Consider the following 18,580-nt stretch of genomic DNA (forward strand, 5'->3'; position numbering starts at 1 on the left):
GCCACAAGACCCAGTTTTTCTCAGCACTACAGACTTTAATTTAGTACATCACAAGTAGTAGCATTATGGATCTTATCATGACTTATTGCTGTTGTGAGTTGTGAGTATACTTATCTTGCATACATCTGAGCCTTGGGCAGAAAAGTAAGGCACTTTATCACTTGCATTTCATTGTCAGTTGACTCCATGATCTTTACATTTCCCTCTTCTACTCCTATGTATACAATTACTGATGATAAGAATTCATACATCTGGCAAAGCGAACTCAAAATCATGTCAGGAACTGTACACATCCAGTATTCCTGACATAAAGTGATCACGTCAATCCCTGCAAATCCAGGAGTAGTTGCTGGCATAAGTGAAGTGCCTGCAAAATACAAGTAACTCCAAAACCAAGAAAATCAAGAGTTTCCTTAGCTTTACAGTATTACAACATCAGAAGTCTTAATGATAAACTGTAAACATAAAAAATAAAACAGATTTCATATACAGTGGGCCCTTGTTATCCGCTGGCATTTGGTTCCAGGACTCTCAGTGGATACCAAAATCCATGGATGCTCAAGTCCCATTCAATACAGTGGTGTAGTAAAATAGTATCCCTTATATTAAACGGCAAAATCAAGATTCGCAACTTGGAATTTATACTTTATAAAAATATATATTTTCAAGCTGTGAATGTTTAAATTTGTAGATAGAGAATCCATGGATATGGTGGGCCAATTGTATATTTAGAAACAGATACTCAAATTTTATGGGAGCATATGCTCAGGAGTTTATTCCAAAATATCTATAAACATTTACAGTGCACAAAATATTAAAAGTAAATAATTTTTTCAACTAAATATAAATACATTTCCTTTGAAGGTATGATTTCATATATATATATCTGTGTAGTTTTGTGGCTAAAAAAATATTCTGTATTTCCAGTTCAAATACTGCGTACTTAAATACATACATACATACATATTATTTACAAAAAATGAATGAAAAACATGAAATATCTTTTAAGAAATAATGCCTGGCCAAAACCAAGATATTAACAAATACATCTCAAATCATGGTCACATTTGTGTATTCAGAGAAAGGTATTTGGATTTTATAAGGCTTGCTGCAATAGTAAATTTAGTTTCTCAGACTCCTCTGGTTGAGGTAGTGCCCATTTCTTCTTTACATACTTGATGTCTATTGTTCCAGATTCTTTGGCCAGCGCAATCCCAAGGAGACCACTTGGTTTTTCAGGCTCACCCAGAACAGCCATAGTTATAACCCTGAGGACAGAAACGTGTTTTTGCTTAAGAAATGGATAGAAAGAAAGGTATAATGGAAATAACAAAATTAATGCTATCAGCAAGGCTGGGACTAAATTCCACTTGACTAGAATCGTCAATAACCTCCTTGAAAAGCCTCAAGACCACTTGGTTTTGTCTGAGATGAGATACCAAGATCCTCCTCACTGCCCCTTGGCTCCTCATCTCTCAGAACTAGCTCCTCAAGCTGCCATTCCTTATTACTATTTTGGAGAAAAGCCCATCTCCCTGAGTGAGGCAACCATCATTTGGTTCCCTCTCTGCCCAAGTACTGCCCCACACAGTGCCATACTACTATAATGTCCTTTCCTTTTCCCTGCCTCTTTTTGTATCGTAAGGCATTTAACTCATCGTAACAAAGAGACAGTCCAAAAATGAAGTAAAGGGAGGAATCTGTGGGATCTTTTAGGAACAAAACCCAGTAACTTTCTGCAGAAGTAATAGTGTGTTCTAGCATATCTCTCATTCATAATAATGGAGCTTGTGGCAGGAGATACTTATTAACTAAGACTTACGAACAAAAGATGGATTGTAGTTAATGACAACTTTTCTTTCTCAAACCTACAAGAATCAGAATTGACAACAATGCTAATTCTGAAAGCCTCCTAAACGACATTATATTTACCAGAAATACCACTTTGAAAGATAATCTTATTCTGTCAAAATATTTAACACCAAGTTCAGGTTCCATGTTTAGAAACCTGAGAACAATAGATGGTACTTGTAAAGTTGTACCTCTGAGAAACTTTTTTACATGAAGGTGGACCGATAGCAACTTTCCTTTGCTGGAAAGTACTGTTGACAGACCTGTCATTTTAGCACACTGGGTCTCAGGCCCACTAATCCATCTTGTAAAAATGAGAGAACCTCCTTTATTTTTGCTCCTTCATGCAGTATTGAATTCTCTGAACGCCACCTCCAGAAAGCTTTCTAGGTGGCCTCATATATGTGTTGAGTAGATTGTCTTCTAGAAGCCAAAATCGTACTAGTTACTGATTTCAAATACCCTTTTTGAATCATGTTTCTTCACTCAATTTCAAAGCAGTTAATTTTAACCATTCTAGATTGGGATGGAGTATTGGACCCTGATGTAATAACTCTGCTGTCTGTGGCAGAAAACATTATTCCTCCACTGACATGCTTATCAAAAGAGGAAGCTACGGCCTGCAAGGCCAACATAGAGTTGTTGTTGTTGTTATCATTATTATTATTATTATTATTAAGCTTTATTTCTATAGCACTGTAAATTTACACAGCACTGTACATAAAATCTTTTAATTAGACGGTTCCCTGCCTTCAGGCTTACACTCTAAGAAGACACAATACAAAAGGAGAATGGAATGGTGGAGAGGGGGAAGAGGATCAGGTCCAGCATTCTTCTCTCCCTCTGAGGCCTGGACCAAGGCAGATGGACAGATGGAGGGCTCTGTATCTTAAGGATAGGCCTGATGGCATTGGCCCACCCTCTCTCCCCCTTGGAGGCCAGGATGGAGTCAGATGCCTTGTGGGAAGGGTTCAGTTCCTTTAGGGAGGCCCGATGGCAAGGCCTACCTTTCTCTCTTATTAAGACTATTACTGTATATACTCGACTATAAGTCGAGAAATTTATGCCCCAAAATGGACTCCAAAATCAAGGATCGACTTATGGAAGGGTCAATAGGTTTCTACTGCTGATTAGGTTAATAAAAAAAAATGCCCACCTTCCTCTGTGTTCAAGTAAACAGCTCCCCATTTGAGTCCCAGTGCCAGCAGCCTCTCCTCTCTCCGCAAGAGAGTGTGTGTGTGTGTGCATGAGAGAGAGCTCCGTCAGCCTTCCCTCGCAACTGGAGCTAAAAGTAGCTACTGAGGGAAGGGAGAGGGATGCAGAGAGAGGGAGCATGCCTAGGCTTGGACCCCGTTTTGCAAGCCATGGGTCTGGAAATGCTGGGCTTAAAAGCAGGGAGAAAGCAAGGCTGGTTGATGTCCTCCTTTTTATTTTGCTAGGCATGGGTCTGGAAATGCTGGGTTTAAAAGCAAGGCTGGTTGATGTCCTCCTTTTTTTATTTTGCTAGGCATGGGTCTGGAAATGCTGGGTTTAAAAGCAAGGCTGGTTGATGTCCTCCCTTTTTTTATTTTGCTAGCCAAGGTCTGGAAATGTTGGGCTTAAAGGCAGGGAGAAATCAAGACTTGTGTCCCTTTTTTTTGCAAGCCATGAGTATGGAAATGCTGGGCTTAAAGGCAGAGAGAAAACAAGGCTGGTGCCCCCTTTTTGTTTTGCAAGCTGTGAGCCTGGAAATGCTGATGCAAAGAGGTGTGTGTGTATGCATGCACCCAGACTTCTTTCCCCATGCTGATACTGTGACCCTTATGAGAGGTTCAATGAGGGAGATGTAGAGAGGGAAGTGGTGCTTTGTTTCCCCCTTTAGATCTTTTGTAACATGGCCTTGACTTATGCACGGGTCATATAAAAATCCATGATTTTGGCCTCAAAAATTGCCCTCGACTTATACATGAGGTCGACTTATACATGAGTATATACGGTAAGCTCTCTTCAGTTTGATTTTTGTATGAGTTTTTTTTATCAATTGGCAAAGGTGGAAAGGCATACAGAAGCTCTTTTGGCCATGTTACTTTTAAGACATCATGAAATTCTGCATTTATATTTCCACCTATGGTGGGGGGTGGGGTGGTTACTTTAAAATTCTCACCAGAAGCAAATATGTCTATTATAAATTCTCCATATTGTGCCTGGAACCAGCCTGTTTAAATTCCATTTTCCCAGTGATATTCTGCACCTGCTTTAAAAAGCAGCTGTCAAGTTTAGTGTCCCATAAACTATGGGTAATGTTTTTAGTCATTTCTTTGCTCAACTCACAATTCTGTTTAACTTCTTTATCAGTTGCTGAGAGCAGGATTTCTGTAGACTGGATAAGTGTACCGTACCTTCACTGACATGTCTATGCGTTTCTGTACACTCTGATTTCTATCACTGGTGCGAACCCAACTAATGCCATCTTGACCACTCTCATTTCCAGAAGACTGATACTGAATGTCCTCTCTGATTCTGTCCGCTCTACCTGTATAAACCAGCCATGGTAATATTTCCAGCCATATAGTCTCTCATCTGTTGTTATTTTTCCTTGGGGAATGAAAGAACCGTCGTCCAAAGCCTTGTTTTTGATCCAACATTTTAACACTTTCCTGATTTGGAATGGTAAAGTCATATTGTAATGTAACTTTTTGTAACACTGCAGCCACTCTATTAGCTCACTGCTGATCTTCAGTATCTTCCTGAATTGAATTAAGATCAGTGTCTAAACCTAAAGTATTTAGCACTTTTCAAAGTAACCATTTGAAATTATCTGCCTCAAATAATCTGCTCTTGCTACCCTCTTTTACTATTTTTATTTGTGAGTCACTATCACTTTTTGAACCAACTCTGCTGTCCCCAGAATTCGAGTCCAATTATGAAAGCTTTATCCTCAACCTTTATTCTCAAGAGAGAAATCTGTATCATGTGCTAAAGGGAACGGTGAAAAATCTCACTTTAGCAACAAATTATCTATCATTGTTAAGAAAAAGTGAAATGTTCTTCCTGGCCCCAATATGGTAATTATTTGCACCATGGTTATTAGTACAGATTAGCACAGAAGAAGCAGAATATTTGCAAGGATTAAAAGATGGAATATTAGCAACTTTCAATCTTGTATAATTTCAATTGAAAATGCATGTAATGGACTTACTTATCTGACCAGATAGGCTGCTTTGCTACAGGTGACAAGTCATTTTCCAGCAGGTCCCAGATATAAACAACAGATGTTGCATCCAAAACAAAAAATACAGCTGGTCTAGTCAGAGCCCACTGGAGGGCAATTATTGGCTGCCCTGTTGTGCTGTTGTTCCATTGCATAAGCGGAAGCTCAGACGTCATTTGATGCAATCTTATACTCCCATCTGAACATCCCACCTGTAAACAAAAAAGGAAAATATAATATAAATTTTAAAATCCTGTCATTATTAAAAGAAATAATATAATCTGTATATTGATTAAAACATCAAACAAGTACTTCTAAAAGGGAACATGTCACTTGCAAAATATAACAACTGTCCACTAAAAAGCAGATGAATGGTGAAGGTACACCTACATCTAGTAATGTTCTCCCTTCAGTCTGTTACTATCTCACTATTTGCACTGCTACAGGTATCCCTGGTAATAAAAAGACAAGGCTGGCACTGGGAATTAATCTCTATATTGACTTCTACAGTGGCAGACTTGCCAATAGTAATCTTGCCACTAGAACTCTGGTTCCCTTCTGCCTTAGCAAGCAAAAGGAAGTTGTGCAGTTTGTGAACATTTCCTGACCTAACATGTTTCACATCTACAGTCCATTAAGCAGCAGGTTGAACAAAGACAATGGCTTCCTGGCACACTACATATATTATAACACTGGATGCTCTTTGCCAGTTTAACATAACCCCTTTCTGGTTCCCACATCACATTCCAAAACTCTTTCCACCAAATCTACATAAGCTTATGCTACAATTTATTTTGTACAGTTCGTCTCAAAGATGCTACAAAATTCCTTTGCTTACTGATGTTTCACCTCATGGTTGCCTGCACTAGCCTTACAGTACCATCAGGGGCTGGCCTGAAGAAAGAGGCTCCTCCTCCCTAACTGTCATCTTTCGGCCTCTGAGGGAGAGAGAAGGCTGGCCCAGTACCATCAAGAGCTGGCCTGAAGAAAGAGGCTCCTCCTCCCTAACTGTCATCTTTCGGCCTCTGAGGGAGAAAGTAGGCTGGCCCAGTAACATCAGGGGCTAGCCTGAAGAAAGAGGCTCCTCCTCCCTAACTGTCATCTTTTGGCCTCTGAGGGAGAGAGAAGGCTGGCCCAGTACCATCAAGGGCTGGCCTGAAGAAGAAGAGCCCTCCCTCCGGTCCATCTGCCTTGGTCCAGGCCTCAGAGGGAGAGAAGAATGCTGGACCTGATTCCCTCCCCCCTCACCATTCCCTTCTCCTTTTGTGTCATGTCTTTTAGATTGTAAGCCTGTGGGCAGGGAACTGTCTGTTATCCCCTCTATTGTAAACCGCTCGGATTCCCAGTGATTGGGCGGTATATAAATAAAACCTATTATTATTATTATTACAGGAGTAATGCAGCACATGTAAAATAACACCAGTGATGTCACAATTCCTCACCTCTCCTCATTTTTGCCTTATGCATATAGTTCGTGTACATTGTGTTGATAATTCATAGCCTGAATCCAAAAAAGATTGGAACTAGTTGTGCATATCCAAGTTATCTCTGGATTAATGGTTATTATACAGTATTTCTTTTCTTGCACTGTATGGCAGAGCATTTTTGAAACAGGATAGTCACAAAGCAGTATGAAACATGGCACAAACACATAGTTCTCAAAACCAACAATTTCACTGGACATATACAACTCCTTGTACAGAGCATGTTGGTTGGTTAACTTAATCCAAAGCAATAGCTCTTCTTTGGTTTTGGAATACAGCAGTATTATACATTGATGGTTTGCACCTTTGTAGTTTTACTATATACATTACGAAAATATTCTGGGTACTTCTATATTTAATTTTCTTATGTGATTCTGCAGCTAAATGAAGAATTAAAATAATACTATTATCTCCTTGCTCTAAATTATCACCTAGCTAAGTAATAATCTTAATGACTATCAATATAAAAGACTAGAGAAATTCAGTCTCTAGCAGAACAGAATAAAATCTGAATCAATTAATGTTACTGGAGCTGGACTGAGCTATTTTGATGCTACTTCCAGGATTGAGCTATTGGATTGCAACGGCTTCTCCCTTACAGCGTATATATGTGTGACTATGCATAATTCAAACCCAACTTTCAGATACTGTTACCTTTAGCTACAATAGGCATCCTTGGCAATTCTGACCAACAAATGTATAAGAACATCCATACCAAAAATATTGGCTTTCCGAAAGGGGAGAAGTCGATTGCATTGACTCTGGTTGATCTTGCTCCCCCCTGCTGAGGTTTGAACCACTTGGGAGGTACTCTTAATTCATGCCTTGTACCATGACTCACTATGGCCTGTGATTTAAAGAAGGAGAAGGAAAGGAGGAAGTTATCTCTTATCTGTGTTACATAAAATAAAAATTAAGAATAAAGTGGACCCTTGTTATACGCTGGGGTTTGGTTCCAAGATCTCCTGTGTATAACAAAATCCGTGTATGCTCAAGTCTCATTGAATATAATGACATAGCAAAATGGTGTCCCTCATAAAAACTGGAAAATCAAGGTTTGATAATTGAAATTTATACTTTTTTTGAACATTTTCAAACCGTGTATGCTTGAAGCCGTGTATAAAAAATCCGTGTATAAGAAGAGTCGACTGTACTTTACAAAGAACTACTGGTTTTATTCAGACTTTAAAATGCAGTCATTGGTAATAAGTACCTCAACATGCATATTTTTAGTGGGTTACCTTTAAAAACCCACACATTTTTTTCACAGTTAGGAAAGGAAAGGGGGCAATAGATGAATTAAAGTTACAATCATACTTACAACATCTGTTCCAACAACAAAGTGATTAGGATTTGAAGGCAGAAATTTAATGTTCAGTGTTTGGGGTACCTCCATGAACATGGTATCTTTTGGACAAAAGCTGGGAAAATGAAAAAGACACAAGTGAATATAACAAATGAAACCTATGACAGAACATAGCAGCACAGCATGTTCCAGCCACCGAATAATCCCATTTCTTTGTCCAGTTTTCTGCTTAGCAGATATTAAGCATTCTGTGGACATTGAATGTCCACTGATTCTTCAATGGGCTATAAGGAGGAAGGGTTTAGCCTGTAAGGCATTCTCCCCCTAGAGTTTCCCTTCCTCACTTTTTTTCTTAGTGGCCTCATTGTTGCTACTCTCCTCTCAGCATTTACAAGAGGAGCTTGCTGTTGGAGGAATCAATTGATTTTCTTCACCTAAAGCAATTTGTTAATACAGTATGAATAGACATTTTGGCCTGTTCTCAGAGTTGTTTTTAGAAAAAGAAATGTACTCAAAGTTATTGATGAACTGGGCATGTATACACATTTATTTGTTTGATAGGACAATGTAGACTTTAAGCAAGCAAACACTTGTCAATAGTACTAAACAGGGAAGAGCACTAAAAATGTAGATACAGACAGCAATATGCTTGAGTTAAGAAGTTATATATCATATTTTACCTGCAATTCAGTTGCACAGTAGAGCTATGGACCAACTTTATTTTCCCCCCAGGAATTAAGCCTGAAAGTAGTAAAACTGGATTGTAATTGGTTACTGTTATTAGTTTACTTGGATAAATACCAAACAACCATCATAATTATAAATGAATGCCATATTCAAGCTAGGTATCAAAAAACTCAGTGGTCAGAGTGACTGTATACAGTCTTATAATTCTAATATTACCATTTTAATATTTCACTTAATCAATATATGCAACTGCACAACTGACTGCCCAGAATAGTTTCAATCTTGTGTGGTTACCAACACTGCTTTTCTCTCAGAAAAAAACATATTTCTCTCTCTTCCATTAATTGAACAGATGGTTCTATAATTAGTTTTACTCACCTAAATCACTTTGTGAGCCAGCCAAATCCCCCTTTTGAAGTTCAACCACTACCTAGAAAATGGCACAAATTAACAACAAAAAGCAACATAGTTGCAAATAATATATAATCTGTTTTTATATCTTTCTAGATCATTTTAGTAGGCCCTTCTCGATTTTGCAGTTCTCCACAATTAAAAGTTTGTATTATGTTCATTCTGATTCTTTTATTGCTGCCCATTCATGTGCCTACTGCAAAGCATTTCTTTTTAATCTTACATAAAATGTGAAACTATACATTTCTGTGATTTAAAATTCAGAATGAACAATTTATAATAAATATCAGAAGCCTAAAAATGGCTGTGTAGAACAGATTATTGTCCGTTGGAAATCCAGATTTTAAAGCAGGATAGTTATGAAACTAAACACTAATCCAAAACTGTAATTCCAATATTGCAAATCATGTTGCCCTCTTGAATACCAGTTCTGGTCTATGCACAGTTTCCAGTTGTAAAAGTGGTGTGCAACAAGAATTCTGCTTCAGACCACAAGAACAATTGTGCTTTCACGGCCAGGATTCATAGTTTTTTGTGGGTTTTTCAGGCTATGGGGCCATGTTCTAGAACAGTTTATTCCTGACGTTTTGCCAGCAGCTGGGGCTGGCATCTTTAGAGATGCCCACAAAAACTCTAAATGTGCTACATTTCATGCAACTAGGAAAAACAACAATGTAATTCTGTTAAGAATACTGTTTTGCACAGTATTTAGGCAAAATATTGCTACTGTTTTCAAAGGTACAAAACAAAAGGTGTTACAAATGCTTAACAGCTGCTCTTACAATTACAATGTATGTCCTATTTAGTAGAAAGGAGAACATTTCTGAAATGATCAAACCTTCAGTTTAAATGACACACACCTCCCCCAAAAAGAGTACTTTGAAAAAACTATGCAGCATATGAGTTAGATTTTGAGAAATAAAAAGCACAAACTTACCCACAGACTGAGAGAGCCATTTTCATCCATTGAAGCAATCTGAAATGAAAGCCCTAATATTTCTGTAGAAGAAAAGAGTAACCCAGTAGTTATATATCTGCACAAACTTTTCTGCGTATCTTAACTAATTTTGTCTTTAATAATTTAACTCACATAAAACCAATTAGACAGATTTATTGCCCAAGGCCACTATCCAAAATGTTGAGAGAACACAGTTTATTTATTTTATTGTTAAATATATGCTAAATATATACTGCTAAATATATGTTGTATGCTAAATACATATAAACAGAGCCACCAATCAAAGCCCATAAGCCAGTTCACAAAAGCAAATTATTTAAACTATTACATCGTTGTACCTCAAAATATTGAACAAAAATACATAATGATGAAACTCAATAGTGGCCACCTGCCTGCCCCCTTCAAAGACTCCATGGGGGGGGGGGAGATAACTTAAGTCTCTAAGACTAACAGATTGATCTCTTTGGGAACTCTACAAAAAAGTATGATTAGTTCCTCTAAAGAACATTTATTATGTGCATTTTTCATACAAAAAGTACCAGATTCAATCTCAGCATCTCCAGGTTGACTGAAAAACTTCTCACTTGAAACCATGGAGAACCAGCCAATGTAAACAATACTATGCTAAATGGAACAATGATCTGATAAGATAGGAGGCAGATACTCATGTTCCTGTGACTTAAGTGAAGGGACACAAACCGCAGATAGAACATTTGTTGATTTCTGGAAAGTAGTTCACATGCCTTCTGGAGATGAGAGATAGGAAAGCCCAGAGTTCTGCTCCTTGAAGACAGATGTTGAGACAGGTTCAATCATCAGTACAGGACATGTGTGGTTTATTGAGGCAAACACTCCATCTACAGTAAAGCAATAAGCAAAAACAGTCCACATTCAACCTATTCATCCCCAATCATTTTATTCAAAAATATGATAATTACTAATTTCTCAAAAACTATATTTTAACTATGTTCTCTGGTCAATCTGAGTCAGGCTTCTATTAACATATATGGCAACAGAGCCAGCCTAAGATATTTTGCTGCCTGAAGCACAGTTGTGGATGAGCCCCTTCAGCCATCCAAGTTAAGCAACACAGAATCCAAAACCCCAAAGCATAAAAAATTGGCTCCAAAGCATAAAATTCCTCAAAGACATCTCCTAATACCTAGCAATAAAAATATAGTATTCGCAATTTAAGTAACAAACAATTTGCTGCAGTTGTATGACACTGGGAATCTGCTGCTGGGAATTACTACCTCAGTTTGCTCAATGGTAGAGTTGTTATGGATAATAAAAAAAGTTCATTATATGGGCATCAACATTCTTTGAAACAGAAAGTGTTACGTCTAATCCATTTCAAACTATGAGGATTCTCAACACAGATACTCAGAATATAATCTTCCATTGACAGAATGTCATTCATCATAGAAATTATCATAAAAGAGGCCTGGGTGGTGAAGAGACAAATCTTCCTCTAACTGGTAATAGTATATACTATTATTGTTAATATTAATCTCTAAACCTTGAAGCGTATCAGATTTGGCAAATTTCTGTTTAAAACAATTAAATCCTATGCCAACTATTAAGAAATAAGTTCCCCTGAATTCAGTGGAGTGAACTTCCATATGACAGGACTGGTCTGGCAGCCTTATTGAACTTATTGTGGTAAACCTTAGATACATGCGTTTCTCCTGAAGCTTAACTTTTACTGCATAATAAGCAGAATACATATTTTCAATGGAATTAAGAAAAACAACTGAAGTGGAATGGAAGATTTTATACTTACAACCTGGTAATGTCTAATCTGGATGTAACAGAGATGTCATTCTGTTATTCAAGGTATGTCAACTAACCTGTAGAAAATGTAGGAGATCGAAATGTCCAATTTGCTTCATTGACTTTTATGGAGTGATGCATCCTGGAGTCTTCTCTGAGATCCCATACCAGCACTGAACCATCAACTGTTCCAGCAAACGCTAAAATAGCTTTACTGGGGCTAAAGCAGCAGCATGTCACCTAAGTAGCAGGAAAATTAAGTTAGCATCAAATTATTTAGCCTAGAGAAGAGATGGTTAAGAGATGATATGAGAGCCCTGTTTAAATATTTGAAGGGATGTCATATTGAGGATGGAGCAAGCTTGTTTTCTGCTGCTCCAGAGAACAGAATCCAGAACAATGGATGCAAGCTACAGGAAAAGAGATTTCACCAAACATTAGGAGGAAATTCCTGACAGTAAGAGCTGTTTAACAGTGGAACACACTCCCTGGGAGAGTGGAGAAGTCTCCTTTTTTAAACAGAGGCTGGATGGCCATCTGTCAGAGGTGCTTTGATTGTGAGTTCCTGCATGGACTGGATGGCCTTTGTGATCTCTTCCAACTCTATGATTCTATGTTTCTATTATCTGAGCATCATTAAAGAATGGAACTTGTTATGTTGTAAATGTTTTTCACTGAGACTTACAAATCAAAAAAATATTTTTTCTTCCACAGAAGTTCAGCTTAACTAAACAGAAGAGTATTGTAGAAAGCCTATAGTTTCAATGTACCCTTCATAGTGCTGTTGTTGCATGCCTTCAAGTCATTTCTGACTTATGGTGACCCTAAGGCAAACCTATCACAAGTTTTCTTGGCAAGATTTGTTCAGTGGGGGTTTGCCAGTAGGTTTCCATGGCCAAGTGATGTCCAGGATCATAGTCCAACACTCCAGGCACTACACCACACTGGCTCTTGTATCCTTCACAACCTCTCTTTTAAAATTCCTGATACGCTTATCTATTCTTTCCTTTTCTCTATGTTTTTCCTCTTCATGCAGAAGGCATTCTGGAAGCAGCTACTGTTTACTTTGCCTGATGTAGGCAGCCACACTCATGGCTATGGTAGATTTGGCTAGAGTACACTTCTGCAACACGACACCTTAAAGTCTGTATTTCTCCAGCATACCTTCACCCACTACCCAGTGCCAATATGGCTAAAAAACATCTAGCTAGAGAGAGGGCAGGGAAGAAAAGTGGGGGGTGGGAGCACAGAAAGGAGCTTCATTGTCAGAGGCTTTGTTAACTGAGATATGCCTGTATTCTGAACTGTTAACCTGATTTTCCTCCTATCATTTTTTTGCTTAAATTTTAACATACTTTCAGATAATTATTCAGGTTCCCTTTCAACAGGGAGGTGGGAATACAGTTGTGTTATGGTTCATTAAATGTAAATAAATTATATTATACCTGTGATTCACAGAACAAGAGTTTCTGAGGACTGGAAGGTTGCCAGACATTCCACACACATATGATGTATTTCCTGTCCAGTAGCAAATCGTTTGACTTTTCAGGTAAGCCATGAACAGAAAGCAGAGCTTGCCTCTGAGCCTGAGAAATGTGCAAGTGCGATATTTTTCGACCTAAGAAAAACATTGAAATTGTAGATTACATTTTTAAAAAAATACATGAAGGCCAAAGAGGCAAGGCCATTCTCCGATGGTGTCACGTAAAGCTTCATTTTTTACTTAAGGAGATATGCTATATTTTTGATTACAAAATAAATTGGGGGTGGGGGAGAAAGCAAGGATTAACAATTCTAGATCTCTTTTTTAACCTCAAATTGTCATTTCCCCTGCTGGAGCAAAGTAGAGGTACTTTGAAGCACTTAAAATGCTGCCTGAAAAGCACCCCAAGAGAAGAGAAACAAGTACACTGGGAGGAAAGCTTAGCTATATTTTTACTCAGTGCTTCAAGACAAACAAAATACAAAATCCACAGAACAGTGAGGACTTTTGTGAAGCTGGGCAAACCTGATTGGAGCCAGCTAATCAAAACGGAGGGAATGTTGTGAAGGGGGACTTGCAGTGGCCAAAGGATACACAACTGAGGATTGTCTCTGATACAAATGAGCCAGGGAAAAGATGGTATAGAGATAGAGAATAGCTATAAAAGAGACAGGATAGGCAGGCATAGAAAAGAAATGAACAGGGTTTGGAGGACCTGTCAATGATTAAATAGTTCAAGGGTAAATATGTATTAATAAACTTAGACTTTTTTGAGGGGGGAGTTTTTTACAACTGTCCAGCTGTTCCTGTTCAGTTTTCTCATGTTTACCACAGTGAGCTCACAAAACAACACAGCCCTGGTCCATATAGGGACTACCCTGAGGTCCAAGTACCAAACCCAGGGAGGGATCTTAAAGGCAAAAGGGGCAAGGTGTGTGACATGAATCCAAGAGACAGCCTGGAGAGGGGATCTATCACATCTTTACTGGGCTAACTAAAAGGCACAAAACTGGGCTAAATGGCTTCTTCAACAGTTCGTCCACCAAGAGTTTTTCATTGCAGGAGTAGACTCTTATGCCCTGCTTATGGATTTCCCATAGGCATCTGATTGGCCAAAAAACAGGATGCTAAACTAAACAGGTCTTATGAAGGAGAAAAAAAAGTTACTTACCATTTAGGAAAGGCAGATCAGTATTTAACTGGAAACATCTATCACTAATAGACAGACTGGATGGCCGTGATCTTAGATTCCGTCTAGGCTGTGTTGCTACTTGATCTTCCTCGAGGAGAACTTCAATCACCTTTTGAACACAATATTTAAAGAAATAAAAAAAAGTTATTTCTTTTTTCCATTTCAAATACTCAAGTAGTACTGCATCTGCATATCCCAATGCAGTGACTAAGACAGAAAACTCCATTCACTCTCTTCTGCTTTCAAGACATGCAAAAAAAATGTGGATGGGTCATGGAAGAAACCGTGCCATCCCTATCTAATCAAGAAAAACTAAAGTGGAGGATAGGGCAAACAGTTTTTCCATTTATCATTATGTCTCTGTATATTCAAATATATTCAATAATATACTTTAATATACAATGCACTGGATCCAGACTTATTCAGGATTAAAGAAATCATAGAGCCATGGAGCTGGAAGGGACCACAACAACCAGAAAGGTGTTCCTAATGTTTATATGTTCAAAGATCTGCAGAAAACAAGCTTGTTCCACTTTCTACATCAATGAAACTTATGACTAACCTATCCCAGAACAGCTTTAGACTGAGTCTGGACACAACTCTGTTTAAAGTTTACTGTTTACTGTTACCATTTATCAGCACTATTATATTACTAATACAGACTTTTAAAAAAAACATACCTGACAAGCTGATCGCAGAAAACTTGCCAATCTCTGGGAATCAATTTTTGGTGTAAAAGCAGAAACGTCACTACTGCTTTTTGGACCTGGTATGAAACACAAGGTTACATGTAGGAACCAAAACATCACAAAACATTTCTCAGAAAGCTTCATGAAATGCTGTAAATGTTAATGCTTTTTTGCTGTTTACTTTATGGAAGATAACCATTTAATAATGAGGGTAATCAGGTTTACCCTACTAAGCACTTGAATTACATTGGATTTAAATAACACTACACAACATATACTAATCACCTCCACACACAATAGCCGTTTCTCCAGGATGTTGGGTCCACTTTTCTTGAGTCTCTATTTCCTCAGTCTGAACATCTCTGTCCAGATTATCTTCATTCCACTGACAATAGGCCTAAAGTAGAAGAATGAAGTTACAAGTCAGAATAGTATTTTATTTACATCACACTGTCAGTTATATTAACAGAAGGGAATGACAGTGTTGAGGATCTGCAGATTTGACTAATTAAGTGATTTTTTTTTAAAAAGACTGTGTTGTCCTAAGAAATGTGATGAATTGGGATGAATACAATTTGCTCTATACCTGCTTGGTATTTATTTTTCCAAAGTTCCGGATATACATGTCATATTCATTTACTGGAGGTAAATCCAGCAAGCAGAAGCTGACTGAAAAGTCCAGGTCAATAAATCGTAGGAGTTCAGTGCTACGTTTCCTTGAAAACATATCACAGAAAAGCAAAATGATCAACAAGCACAAATCATACAGAGACATATAGCTGGTCTAGAACTATCTGCACTCCTAAAGCGATAAACAGGGAGTTCAGCACCAAGATGTATGAATCAAGGACAGGGGTGCTTTTTTTAAATGAAGTGAAAGACGTTAAGGTGAATTCTGAACGGGATTTTTTCTTTCTTTCTGGGTACGTGTATATACATCTTGTAAGGTGTTAAAGGCTGTGCCATACATTGCAAAGGGAACAATGTGGGTTTGCCTCCAAGGAGTTGTTCAACAGGAAACTGAAACTCCCTGATATATGTACCTTTTCGATACATGTATTTGTAAGCATGTTTGTTATATTCACACTTCAGCTTTTAGCTGCTCATTTAAAACATCTTTGGTTTTAAAAATGATATGTAAGCTGACTTTAGGTACATGTTAAATATTAATAACAGCTCGTTATAGTGAATATTCCTGAATAAAAGTTAGATAGACTTTCTTATTAATGCATATCTTTCAGGAGGGAAGAAAACTCCATAATAGTTTCACCTTGAGATTGCCATAAATCGGAAATGACTTAAAGGCACACAACAACAACAACAACAACAACAACAGCGACAACAACACCCTCTCCAAAGCTGAACAGATCTGCTCCTAAGTTCAAGAATCCTCTAGTTTATAAGGAAAAATACAGCTTTGTCTTTTAGGGGGCGAAACAGATGCCCTGATGGGGTGGCTTGGAGGTATCCCATTTAAGGCTGGATTGGGGCTGCAGCAGACAGACGTGCAGCCCCAATCCAGCCAGCTTCCACCCCAAATAGGAGCCCTTTTGGCGGTAGAGAAAAGCTGCCCCTTTGCCTCTGGAGGTGGCGTTTCACCATCGCCGGGGCATGTGGCATCTAAAGAGCATGCCCCCAAGTCACCCCGAAGCCGCCCGTCATGTAATTGCAGGTGCAACTTCCAGGTGACTTGGGGACATGGCACATGTAAACACCATGCCCCTAAACCAGTTTGAAGCTGACTGAAGCTGCCAGTCTGTTCAGCCCTTACACAAAACAAAGAACAGCACAGTAAAATACAGACACATACAGTTTTCAGCATTATATAGCACTGATTTCTATCCCCACTGGATGTGATGAATTCAATTAATTTACACCTTATGCACATGGCATGCACAATAAAAAGATTTTTCCACTTTGTTAGGAATACCGCACTTGTACCATTACAAAAATCAGTTTAAATTTTATACGCAGCCCATCTTGCAACAATTACATGAAGTGATTTATTTTATTATCACCTACTTCTGTTGAGTGGCTATCTTTCTGATGTTTTGCCGCTGTTTAGCTGTTTGGAAATCAATGAACTTTCCAGACATAGGTATATGAGCAGATGACTTTTGCCTTTCTGGAAAACAGGTATATTAATGAAACCTTTAAACAATAGGTGGATAACTCTGATACAAAGCAAATATAATTAAAATGACATTTCCTTCTGTTTTTGGGTTTTTTAGACTGATGAATAATTCAGTAGGGTAGACTTTATTACCTTCTCAGACCATACTATTCAGATAACATTATTACAATCACGTTTAAATCTTTGCCAAAGTAAAAGTTCCATCCACATGGAAGGAGCATTTACAGCAGGCAAAGGTTCAGCCTAGCCTCATCTATGATATATTAACTTTCCACATGCAGGGAGGGTTTTTTATGCACAGAAGCATCCAGTCATGGAATCTAATGACTTCCACTTGAATTATAATTGACAAAATATAGTGAAGCTAAAATAGTTGAAGATGCAAATAGAGAGAAAAAACACTTTGAGATTATACTGAGATTATCCTATGTTGGTCCACTACCCACACAATCTAAAAAGACTAGAAGAGGTAAAGTACACAACAGTGATGACACAGTGATGCTTGGAATGACAGACAAGCAAAGAAGCATAGCAATCACGGAACTTCCTAATTCCTGTAGTTCTTACCATTGGACAAGTGTTATGAGGAGCAACATAATATTAACAGGACATTTATTTATTAACTTTTATTAAAATATTTATATTTAACCTAAGGTACACTTTGATGGTCATTCCCTGAATCCCAGTTCCTTAGCCAGTGTAAACCCCCTCACAGCTGAGGTCTATAGCAGTCCATAAGAAAAGCCAGTTTTCATTGCCTTTAGAATGAGAGGTAATGACTTTACAACTAAATGAGGTTGTTCTCATAATTTCTAACTACAGCTAGTGACTGGACATACCAAGTTTTGGTTTCTTTTCATGTTGTTTAGGATGAAATTCTTTCTTTCTTTGCTTGGGGAGAAAGGTTTCAATCTTTTCATTTTCAGCATTAATTGCTTTTTGAATTTCTGCTATTTCTGAGTTCTTCGATATATTATTTTTTTTAAGTTTTTCTTCTGCTTCTCTTTCTTCCTTTTCCTGTTCTTGATTGTCTTCATCATCCTCATCATCCTCATCATCTTCATCATCAAAATCATCTTCATAATCCTTTAAAAAGAACCAAAGATTTTAAAAGCAATAGATCAGTCCAGCAAGGACACCTCATGTCTCCCTCACCACTACGTCCGTCTTACCACCGCACAGTTCTTTGTTGTTTGTTCCTTATTCATTACTAAAAAAGACATTTCACAGATGTTACAACAGTATCTTATAAAAAGTATTAATGTAATTTGTTTTACAGAAACAGCATTCCATTGTGGGCTTTTCACCTTCTGAGAAAAGGCCTATATAGATTAGTGGATTTTTGGGAAAGGACCATAGGCCATTGGTCCCAAGCTCAGTCCCTAACTCTGAACACTTGTTGCCAGTCAGTGTGAATACTAG

At 38.0% G+C, this 18,580-nt stretch overlaps 1 protein-coding gene across 3 annotated transcripts in view; it reads right to left on the minus strand.

Annotated features, from left to right (window-relative positions):
* Positions 1-775: 775 nt before the first annotated feature.
* DYNC2I1 (dynein 2 intermediate chain 1) overlaps positions 776-18,580 on the minus strand; it is a 35,094-nt gene continuing 17,289 nt past the window's right edge. For 2 of the 3 annotated variants that reach the window (XM_089533546.1, XM_089533543.1), the window contains exons 10-25: positions 17,998-18,244; positions 17,047-17,149; positions 15,611-15,740; positions 15,310-15,421; positions 15,016-15,101; positions 14,315-14,444; positions 13,106-13,278; positions 11,738-11,900; positions 10,631-10,744; positions 9,867-9,928; positions 8,897-8,948; positions 8,512-8,572; positions 7,847-7,946; positions 7,241-7,372; positions 5,030-5,253; positions 777-1,268 (exon numbers count right to left, since the gene is read on the minus strand). In XM_089533546.1, the coding sequence (XP_089389672.1) occupies positions 1,097-1,268; positions 5,030-5,253; positions 7,241-7,372; positions 7,847-7,946; positions 8,512-8,572; positions 8,897-8,948; positions 9,867-9,928; positions 10,631-10,744; positions 11,738-11,900; positions 13,106-13,278; positions 14,315-14,444; positions 15,016-15,101; positions 15,310-15,421; positions 15,611-15,740; positions 17,047-17,149; positions 17,998-18,244 (2,061 nt within the window). In that variant the 3' untranslated portion in view covers positions 777-1,096. Of the gene's footprint in view, positions 1,269-5,029; positions 5,254-7,240; positions 7,373-7,846; positions 7,947-8,511; positions 8,573-8,896; positions 8,949-9,866; positions 9,929-10,630; positions 10,745-11,737; positions 11,901-13,105; positions 13,279-14,314; positions 14,445-15,015; positions 15,102-15,309; positions 15,422-15,610; positions 15,741-17,046; positions 17,150-17,997; positions 18,245-18,580 lie in introns of all 3 variants that reach the window. The other variant, XM_089533544.1, reaches the window with a different exon arrangement.

This window comes from Sceloporus occidentalis, unplaced genomic scaffold (assembly GCF_023333645.1).
Source record: "Sceloporus occidentalis isolate IW3139 unplaced genomic scaffold, rSceOcc1.0.p SCAF_7, whole genome shotgun sequence".
NCBI classification, from domain to species: Eukaryota; Metazoa; Chordata; class Lepidosauria; order Squamata; family Phrynosomatidae; genus Sceloporus; species Sceloporus occidentalis.